Source organism: Nicotiana attenuata, unplaced genomic scaffold (assembly GCF_001879085.1).
Source record: "Nicotiana attenuata strain UT unplaced genomic scaffold, NIATTr2, whole genome shotgun sequence".
Classification (NCBI taxonomy): Eukaryota; Viridiplantae; Streptophyta; class Magnoliopsida; order Solanales; family Solanaceae; genus Nicotiana; species Nicotiana attenuata.
This window is the reverse complement of record NW_017672376.1, coordinates 25262-36783: the sequence shown is the minus strand read 5'-3', so window position 1 is coordinate 36783 and position 11522 is coordinate 25262. Positions and strand designations below refer to the sequence as shown.

Sequence of the window (11522 nt, the reverse complement as noted above, 5' to 3'; positions counted from 1 at the left end):
AGGCCAAATTTACAAAGATTCTTATCAGAGTCATTCCAAAATGATGAGAAGTTGCACCATTTTAGTTAATGATAGACATCCAAGAGATTCTTATCAGAATTACTGCAAACTGACGAAGTAGCATCATATTTTACAAGAGAAGTAGCATCATATTTGTCTCTGTTAAGAATGGTATATTGTGATTCAATTCCAGTCCAAGTCTTCCGCAACTAACTCAAGACCTAATAAAAAAGTTAGTCATTAAATTGATGATGATACTTTCACTCCAACAAGCAACTTATCAAGTTATACATGTATATACTAATATGTTGAAATCCATAAAATAGAATATCAACCATAGTAAACCAAGAAAGGAATTTACCAACATGAATCCATGAGCTCAAAAGAGTTGATACTAACTACATGCAGCAGAGAAAAAACAAACACGTCGAAATATTTGAAAATGTAGCCTACCCAAGCTAAAAATCTCAAAGAGTCCCAGGAATACTTCCATTCAGAATAGAAGAAACAACAGTTCCATTGAGGTGAAGAAAGAGGAACACTTCAAAATCACATATTTGTCAGGGCAAACAAATAAAGATTATGTGCTCCTGGGATTTTATTGCTTCTGAGTTGTTCAAAAAGAGAGTGAACAAGAATCTTGAAGAACTAGAGAATATGGACACTTGAAATAGGTCTACAAGAAGACACTACAGAATTCAACATCAATACATAAGTAATAACATAATTCATAAATCTCCAATTAAAATAGTGAATCATGTACATGACCAATGGAGATCAATTTTCACGGGCAACAGCCAGGGCATCGAATCAATCCATTTTCATTACAATTCAGGCACCTCCTCAATTTCCCTTCCTCCTCTTCAAATACTTTTCGACTCCCACTGCAATTTGGGCAGGGTACAAACCTTGCATCGCCACAGCTTTCACAAACAAAACCAGAATGCTTAACTGCAAACCCTTCCACAAGATTAGCGAGTTCTCCGGCCTCATGAAGTTGCTTAATCTCTTCCGCACCGCCAATGTACTTCCCTCCAATGAACACCTGAGGCAAACTAACTGTTTTTCCTTCCAAAACACTTTGCAACTCTTTTCTATATGATGCATCCATAGATACATCCCTCTCGTCTACACATACCCGAAACCCTCTAAAGATCATTCGCACAGTGCAGCATTCTTCGTAAGTCTTCCTTATTCCTCTTAAACTAGTAAAATACAGAACAATCTTGTCCTCTGTGCCCTTTAAGCGGACATCATTATCGGGCAACAATGAGCTCAATAAACTTGCATTACTCGACTCTAACTCTACCGAACTAACAATATTGGGCTTTGGACAATCTTCTGACTCTTTATACCCAAATCTTTTGGAAGACAGTGCTTGTCTATAACTTGAAGCTACATTAGGGTCCATTTTAGCAAGCAATTGTTCCTCAGACAAATGCTTCCATAATGGCTTCGAATCCGAGTGCTCAACAAACTCATAGGATTTTTCCAACTCATTTGTATCTAATTCATTTTGGATATCAAGATTGTTGGTTTTGAGCTTTCTAGGGGACTCAATCTTGGACTGCACAATATGGAAATCAAAGTCATCAAGTCCTTCCATGAGCTCCCAAGTGTTGATTACTGAATCAGGGGATAAAGGGTCTTGTGGGTCAGTCCCATTTAGGGATTTTATCATCTGGGTAGTAGGGTTCTTGAAATTCCCACCATGGAAATTAGGGTTAGGGTTAGGGTTTGGAATTGGGGTATCAATTAAGACAAGTGAACCATAGGTGGTAGAAGTAAGTGAAACCAAATGATTGGTGTCACCTTTGCACATAGCAGGATGGTGAACCAAAGGAGTGGGGAGAGAGAGTGTTCTTGAAACTGGAGTTGAAGATGAATCTGAGTAGGAATATGGAGACTGTTGTGAATGTGAAGAAGATGAACAATTCCATGGGTTTTGTGGATCTGTTGTGACAAAGTCATAGGAACGAGAAGCAGAGCAACCCATGAATTGAAATTGAACCTTTAGAAGAACAAAAATGAAATCTTTGAACAAAAACCAAGAAATTAACAGAAAAAATGAAATCTTTGAACGGAAAGCAGTCTGGAACTTGACAGATAAAAATGAAGTCTTTTTACAGAAAGCAAGAACTTAACCCCCAAAATGAAAAGAAAAAAGATAAGTTTGGACAGAAAGCAGGAGATTAAAAGAGAAAAATGCAATCTTTTGACAGAAAGCAAGAACTTAACAGAAAAAATTGAAACCTTTTGACAGAAAGCATAAGGTTAAAAGACAAAAAGTGGGAGCTTACCAGAAAAAAAGAACTGGAACTTTTGACAGAAAGAATGAGGTTTGAAGGAGCTAAGGGGTTAGTTTAGAGGAGGTTGAGAAAGTACAGTTGGGAAGATGACGAATTGAATAACAGAAAAGATTGGAAATAAATGCAAACTTCGGTAGCTTTGGGAAGGTAACGTACTAACAGCCAACTTTACACACTTTTCTTATTATAATCCTTTCTCCTAATACAAAGTCTACAAAAAAAGTCTTCTTTGAATAAGTTATCTCTCTCCTCTCGTTTCTCTCTCAGCGCACGTTTAGCGTGAAGTGCTATCCTGCGCCCATCGGAAATGGGGAGGGCTCGAGGATGACCATCAAAAGGACGTGTGGTACCTCCAAAACCCTTTCGATCGGAGGGATTATTGCTAGCCTCTCAACAAAGATAGGGGTAATTGGGAGCAATACCACCGCTAACATACATAAAGCGATTGAGGAACCATCGGGCACTAAGGGAAAGGAGAATTTGAATAATAGTCCGGAGATATGGCCGACCCTTACTATGCGAAGTGAGGACACCAGAACCCCAGCACCTGCATGGATGACTCCAGCGACCACAAAAACTGATCTGAGCTCTAAGGAAATAGGGCAAGCACAGACTAAAGCGATAGAACCTCAATTGAAGCAAGTCCACCTTTCTCAGAGCGACTAAGTGAATGAAACAGTAACAAACAATGGGGGAGCACAACGCAAACTATAGCTGGAACTAGGGAAACTAGGAGGAAAGGCATGGACGACACTATTTGAGGTGAACAAACTGGCATCAAGAGGTATGGATTTGACTTTTATACCTCATGTGATTGTTGAAGGATAGACGATTGTGGAATTGGTACAGGAGGACATTAATAGTGAGATTGAAAAATCGAAATATGTTGCAATTGCATATGTAGTTGGTGGTTCACCTATAATTGGGGCTATAGAGCGGTTTATAGCACCACAACGGGAGTTCACATCAAAACCAAAGATGTATAGTCACAATGTTGGTTATTTTGTGATAAAGTTTTCATGTATGGAAGAGAGAAATTTGGTGATGTATGCAGGACCTCACATGTTGAACAATCGACCAGTAATTCTCAAGCCTTGGACCACAGATTTCAATTTTGATGCTGAAGATTTGAAGACAATCCTTATTTGGGTAAAACTGCCTAATCTCCCATTGAGCCGTTGGAGTGCAAATGCTTTACGTAAAATTGGGAGTGGATTGGGCCAACCCATATATGCTGATACTTGTACGTCAAATGCAAATAGGATCTCATATGCTAGAATCCTTGTAGAGATTGATGTCATTAGGGAGCTTCTAAAAGCCATCAAATTAAAGTTAAGGATCCTAAAGGGAGAGTGATTGAGTAAGAATATGGTATGACTGGAAACCAACATACTGTGCAAAATGTATGCAAATTTGCCACAATTGTCAAAAGCAACAAAAATAACAACGACCTACGGAGAACAAGCCAGACCCACAACAGCAAGTGAAAGCCCCAAAGCAGAAGACCGAATGAAAACCTATTAATGATGAGGGAAAGATGCAGAACCGGGCCCAAAGGGAGGAACCAGGCAAGAGTATTGGGGAAAACAGTATACAAAATCAAACGCTGGAAGGAGGGGATGTATGGAAACAAGTGAAGAGTAAATCAGCAACAAAAAGTCCTAAAATACCAACGTTTGGAAGGCATGTAGCAGTTTTTAATGGGTTTAATATGCTAGTTGAAGCAGGTCAAGGGCAAAGCTCAAATGCAAATGCAATTGAAGAATGTAGTTCGAGTAGAGGGGTTGATACAGGGGTGCCACAACACAATAATCCCAAACTATTATAATGATAGTAACATGGAACGTAAGGTGTTCTAATAAGGTGTTTAAGCACAAGGAGTTAAATGTGTTTTTGAAGGAAAATAAGGTTAGTATGATAGCAATAAGTGAACATCGAGTTCATGATACAAAAGCTGTTAAGATTATAGATAAAGTTGTACCAGGGTGGAATTGGTGTCATAATGTCTCAAACTTATGCAAAGGTAGGATATGGGCACATTGGAATCCAAATATTATAAGTTTTACAGTTTGGAGAGGTCTGCACAGATTATTCATGGATATGTTTCTAAAAGTTCATCATAGTACCAAAGAGTTTCATTTCTTAGCAGTCTACGGATTACATACTATACAAGATAGGAAAGCTTTATGGGATATGCTTAAAGACATGGAGGGTCAAATTATTGGGCCTTGGTTGATAATGGGATATTTTAACGCAATTTTGGAGGCAGCTGATAGAGTCCATGGCAGAGAAGTCCAAGATAATGAGACCAAAGACTTTAGAAATTTGATGGAAGACTGCAGTTTGACAGAACTACCTACTGTTGGCAAATCATATACATAGACAAATAGTCATGTTTTAGTAGAATTGACAGGGCAATTGTGAATGCCCAATGGATGCTTAACATGCCCCCTTTACAAGTTCATGTGATGGACTCGCTTTTCTCTGACCACTCTCCACTTGGTATAGAGGTAGAGGAAAATTGTGACAAAAAGAAGAGACCATTCAAATTTTACAATTGTATGGCAGAACATCCTGATTTTGGGAAGATAGTAGAGGCTCATTGGTTCTTGCGTGAAGGAAGAATGGCAACCATATGGCAGAATTTGAAGAATGCAAAATCAGCTTTGAAGAACCTGAATAAAAGGGAGTTTATGAATGTATCAGAGAGGATTAACTCCATCAGAGATAAGCTAAAAGACACGCATGGAAAGATGAGAGATTCCAATATACCTAGCACTTTGTTTGAAGAAAAAGGATCTCATGCTTCAACTTGAGAAGTGGGACAAGATTGAGGAGTCTATTTACAAGTAGAAATCCAGAGTACATATGCTGAAATTGGGGGATACAAGTAATGCATATTTTTTTGCTAACATGAAGGGAAGAAAGGTTCAGAATCAGATAACTAAACTTACAGCTAGTACTGGAGATGTGATTACAAATCCAAAGGGTATTGAAGATGAAGTAGTTGGTTTTTACAAACAGCTACTAGGGACTGCAACTACAGGTTTGCCTGCTATACATCCTGGGTTGATAAAGAAAGGACCAGTACTTACAAGAAAGCCAACATCTCTAACTTGTTACACCTTTTACAATAGAGGATGTAATCCAAGCACTAAAAGGGATTGATGACATGAAAGCACCTGGAGGGGATGAGTTCAATGCATACTTCTTCAAAAAGTCATGGCATATCATTGGTGAAGAGATTATACAAGTAATACTAGAGTTTTTTAACACATGCAAGATGTATAAGCCAATCAATAGTACAGTAGTTACCTTAATCCCTAAAGTTAAAAATCCAACTTCGATCAGAGAGTATAGGCCAATCTTCTGCTGTACCACACTCAACAAGACTATTTCAAAGATGCTAACAAGAAGACTGATGCAAGTGATGGATACCTTGGTAGATGGTAGCCAAGCAGCTTTTGTCCCCGGCAGAATTTTGACAGATAATATTCTTCTTAGTCATGAGTTGGTAAAGGGATATGGAAGAAAAGGTGCCTCGCCAAGGTGTATGATTAAGATCGACATGCAGAAAGCATATGACTCCCTTGAATGGATATTTCTAGAACAAGTACTTATAGGTTTATGCTGTCCCAAAGAGTTTATAGGGTGGATCATGGAGTGCATTAGAACAGTTTCATACTCAATCACCATCAATGGAAGTCCGACTTTGCCATTTGCAGCTAAGAGATGGTGAGACAAGGAGACTCAATGTCTCCTCTGCTATTTGTCTTAGCAATGGAGTACTTGACGAGGGTGCTGAAAACACTAAAAGAGTAGCCTAACCTTAATTATCACCATAGATGTAAAAAACTGAATATCATACAGCTCAGTTTTGCAAACGACCTGTTCTTGTTCTGTAGAGGAGATGCAATATCCATACAGCTGTTGTACGACTGTTTCTAGGATTTCTCAAAAGCTTCACGACTCATCGCAAACCAGAACAAAAGCTGTGTGTATTTTGGGGGAGTACCAGTAGACATTCAATAAGAGATCCTTCATAAACATGGCTTTACAATGGGTGAACTCCCTTTCGATACCTTGGAGTACCTTTGAGCTAAAAAAGACTCAGTTAGTCAATGCCAACCTTTACTTGATAAAATTCTAGGAAGATTAAAGCAGTGGACAATGAAGTTTTTGACTTATGCAGGGAGATTACAACTGATAAAATGTGTGTTGGTCGCTATACAATCTTTCTGGTCGCAGATCTTTCCTTTTCCAAAGAAAGTCATCCAAACTGTTGAATCCATATGTAGAAAGTTTATATGGACAGGTGATACTGCAGCAAGTAAGAAAGCTCTGGTGGCGTTGGAAAACTTATGTAGGCCAAAGTCAGAAGAGGGGCTTAACATCACTAACATGAGTATACGGAATAAAGCTGCCATGTTGAAACATCTATGGAATTTGTGCAAAAAGAAGGACAAGCTATGGATATAATGGATATATACATCTATATATTATTAAAAGGAGAGGACAAAACCCTCTCCTTAATCCAAGTGGCAGCCTAAAACAAGCCACATGGCATATTTAGTTACTAATTAGTTATTTAGTTAAGGATTAGTTATTAATTATTATTTTTGAATTTAAATATCTATAAAAAATGAAAATAATAAAAAGTAAAAACTACCATATATATATATATATATATATATATATATATATATATATATATATATATATATATATATATATATATATATATTAATTGGTTACTTTATTTGAATTAATAAATATAGATATCTTGTGATGACCCAAAAGGTCATCTTATGTTTTAGAACTCTATTCCGTGTTCTGAGGTCTTAAAAACCTTATTTTATCTCTTCTCAATTTGCGTGCACAATCTGGGCGTGTTTCAAGAAAGCTTTTATGTGGAAAATTTATGAAATAATAATTTTTGGCCTAAAAAGTTGATTTTTGTTGACTTCGGCCAACGTTTTTGGTAAACGGACCCCGACCCATGTTCTGATGGTACTGTGGGTCCGTAGTAAAATATGGGACCTGGGCGTATGCCCGGAATCGAATTCCGAGATCCCCTAGGAGTAAAATAAGAATTTGGTTAATATTTGATCTTGTTGGTACCAGGTTCGTATTTTGGTTCGGAGGTCGGTACATGTACGTTATGATATTTATACCTTATCTGTGAAATTTGATGAGAAACAGGACTGATTTGACGTGATTCGGACCTTTGGTTGAGAAAATAGAAGTTTTAAAACTTTTTTGAAAATTTCATGCAATTTGGTGCTAAATTCATAGTTCTAGGTGTTATTTTGGCGATTTGATCGCGCGAGCAGGTTCGTATGATGCTTTTAGACTTGTGTGCATGTTTGGTTTGGAGCCCCGAGGGCTCGAGTGAGTTTCAGATAGGCTACGGGATGATTTACACTTAGAAAATCTGGTATAAGTTGCTGCTTCTGGTGTACAGGTATTTTGTGCTTCGCGATCGCAAAGCCACTCACGCGATCCCGAAGTGTTAGCTGGGCTGGGGACGGACTTATTCTACGCGTACGCGAGGCCTTGGTCGCGAATGCGGAGCACTGGGGGTTTTGCCCTCCGCGAATGCGACCAGGCTATCGCGAACGCGAAGCATGGGACCTGGAGGAGGGGAAACTAACTCATCGCGAATGCGACACTTGGCTCGCGAACGGGGAGGGGGGGGGGGGGGTATGCTTTCGCGAACGCGAAGGGTTTCTCGCGAATGCGTAGACCAATAGGGCCATAGCTTTGCGATCGCAACAGGCCTCTCGTGAACACGAATAAGGCCTGTCCAGTGATTTTAAAACAGAACCAGCACGAGATTTCTTCAAAAATTTCACAACTCTTTCATTAGAACTCGACCTAGGAGCAATTTTGAAGAGGGATTTCAACACCAAATCATAGGTTTGTGTTCTTTAACTCATTTCCTTCAATTTTCATCAACACCCATTAGATTTCTAGTCCTAAATCTTGTTCTTTCATGGTAGAATTAGGGATTTTTGGAAAAATTAGGGGTTTTTATAAATTGGGGATTTAGACCTCGATTTGGGGTTGGATTCCGGAACTAATTACATATTTGGGCTCGGGGGTGAATGGGTGAATGGGTTTTGGTCCGAACCTCGAGTTTAGACCAAGCGGGCTCGGTGTCGATTTTTGGCTTCTTGGGGGAAATGTTGGGAAACTTATAATTATGTATTGGAATTAATTTCTTTAGTGATATTTGATGTTATTAAGTTAATTATGACTAGATACGAGTTGTAAGGAGGTGGAAACTAGAGGAAAAGCGGTATTTGAGCAGTGAGTGGCATGTGGAACGAGGTAAGTGTTGTGTCTAACTTTGACTTGAGGGATTAGGGATCCCCGACTTAATTGCTATGTGAAAATCCATGTGTGTGGCGTATAGGTGAGGTGACGAGTACCTATGCGCCGCCAAATTATCTGTTTAGCCTGTTTCTTTCCTCGTTCCTAATAGATTGTCTTCCTGTCTTAATTGTTACATGCTTATTGGTGTTTCCATATTTAATTGCTTCTTGTTAGATGTTGTTTTCTTTATTGAAGGTATTAACTATTCCGTAGTTTCATTATAGTACATTATTGGTTTAAGTTGGTTTATCGGTGCTTCATGGTATATTTTGGTTGGTCTCGCTTTGTAGTATTAATTGAGTGAAGTTTCATAATTTATAGCCTTCTGTTTGCTTTGGTTTGAGGCTTAAATATTGTGGAGGGTTTTGCGCTAAATTGTGAAATTCATGTTCTTATTGTGTGATTGGTACTGATATGGTAGGATCGGGTTGCCCGCTGCAACAGGAGGAATAAGAGTGATATATTGAGGAGGAATAAGGGTGAAATGCTATTGTCTGGTGGGATCGGGTTGCACACCGCAACGGGAGTAATAATGATGGTATGTTGAGGAGAAATAAGGGTGAATTACTATTGCATAGTGGGATCGGGTTGCACACCGCGACATGAGGAATAAGGGTGGATTGAAATGGAGTAATAAGGGTGAATATTCATATTGATATTGATTATATCGTGGGATCGGGATGCGCGCCGCATCAGTTTATGTGTTTATGTACCTTTCTTCTACTGTGCAAGTTATTCTGTAATTTGGCTTTACATTTAAGGATTCATTATAGCTGGCTACTGATGAGATACCAGAGTTCTGTATTCTTTCCTCGCAAGTTACTATTTATTTGTTCCGTTCTTCTTTCTGTTTTATTATGCATTGTATACAGGTTATGTTGTAACTGCCTTGCCGTAGCCTCGTCACTACCTTGTCGAGGTTAGGATCGGCACTTACCAGTACATGGGGACGGTCGTACTGATACTGCACTCGATAATTTCTGTGTAGATTTTGGAGCTGGTAGTGGCACATCGAGAGGTCGGTTGCAGATGTTTCATCTAGGAGACCCAAGGTAGTCCTGCTAGCGTCGGTAGGCCCTGGCTTCCCCTCCTATATTTCTACATTCCCGTTTTCTTTTCTTTCGAGACAGATGTAATTTCTTTCAGACCAATGTTTGTAGATATTCATAGTATGTTCTTGGATTGTGACACCAGTTTTTGGGTAGTAACAGTTATGGTATTGTTAATGTCACGACCCAAAATCCACTAAGGGTTGTGATGGCGCCGGACACCACTGTCAGGCAAGCCAACACCAAGAAGTTAATTAAATTCCCATTTTAGTATTTATTGAAATTATTTCTTTTATACATTTAACAATAAATAATGTAATTCATTGAATAAATAATGATGTCTTTAATAAACTTAAATATTGACTAATCCCATAGTCATCCCAGAACCCGGTATCACAAGTGCATGAGAAATTTCTAGGAAACAATGTAATACGATAACCGTCCGGAATACAAATTGGACAGTACAGAAAATACAATAGAATACTCTGAAGGAGACCTTGCTGGCTGCGGGTCGTCTCTAGAAGTGCAGCTCACCTAAGTCTTCGTATCAACCATGCCGCTGTGCCAAACTAGGCCACTAGACTAACATGTGCCTGTGCAACAAAAATGCACATCAAGTGTAGTATGAGTACAAAAATACTGTGTACCCAGTAAGTATCCCGTCTAATCTCGAAGAAGTAGTGACGAGAGGTCGACTTCGATATTTACTAGTGGTCCAATAATAAAATATCAATAATGTGAAAAAAAACATGGATTTTATAAGGTGACTGCAAACTCATAATCATGAAGCAGGCAAACAACTCTTTGGTTAATAGAAATTTCCAAGTTCATTTTTCATCATTTATCAATTTATCTCAGACCAGGGAAAACAAATATCAAAACCTATGAATCTCAAGGCAAGCAATCCAAGCATGCGCAAATCATGTCGAGGTCGTACGACCCGATCCAACATAATAATAAAATGTGCACTGCTAGATGGTCGAATGACGCGAACCATAGATGCATCTATTTCCCCGCTCGCGAATCATACATGCGACGTGGTCAAATATAAATAAACACATCAAACAGTCAATCAAGAATTCATCAGGGAAACAATTACCCAAAGAAATGACAACTTCTCTTTAACGGTCAAGAAAATGATGTTTAATTTCTTTAGAAATTCATTTACCAATTCGATATGATTTAAGCAATTTAAATTGACAACAAGATTACAAGTATTGCAAGTAAAGCATGCTTTTAGGTCCTAGACTACCCGGACTTAAGCATAATAGTAGCTACGCACGGACTTTTGTCACCTTGTGCCTACGTAGCCCCCCCCCCCCCCCCCACAAAATAGGAGCACATGTTTAATTATTTTACCTATGGGGTTAATTCCCTCTTACAAGGTTAGAAAGGAGACTCACCTCGCTCCGAAGTTCCAAAATCGGCTCCCAAGCCCTTCCGACGACTCAAACCGATGCCCAACGCTTCAAAACTAACCAATAATTATGCAAACCCATTAATATATGCTCAAATACTTATTATAATCCGATTTATAACAATTTCTAACCTCGATCGAAAAGTTGACAAATCGCCCTCGGGGCCACGTGCCCGAATTTTGAAATTTTTCGAAGATAAAGTTTACCCATATTACCACGAACTCAAATATATAACTTATCCCAAATTTCATGTCCAAAATCGTGGTCAAAATCATAAATACAATTTTCTAGGTTTTTTCCTCAAAATCCCAATTCCCACTAATTTCCTGTTAAAATCTACACATAATCAATGTATTTAACTCATAATA

At 38.7% G+C, this 11522-nt stretch overlaps 1 protein-coding gene across 1 annotated transcript; it reads right to left on the bottom strand.

The window, feature by feature from the left end:
• Window positions 1–459: 459 nt before the first annotated feature.
• On the bottom strand, window positions 460–2490 carry LOC109212976 (uncharacterized protein At5g39865). Its single transcript, XM_019376719.1, has one exon. It carries the CDS (start codon window positions 1994–1996, stop codon window positions 785–787), a length of 1212 nt encoding a protein of 403 aa, XP_019232264.1. The 5' UTR covers window positions 1997–2490; the 3' UTR covers window positions 460–784.
• Window positions 2491–11522: the final 9032 nt, after the last annotated feature.

Coding starts and splice junctions, on each gene's coding strand:
- LOC109212976 (XM_019376719.1), bottom strand. CDS start 1,996: ATGGGTTGCTCTGCTTCTCGTTCCTATGACTTTGTCACAACAGATCCA.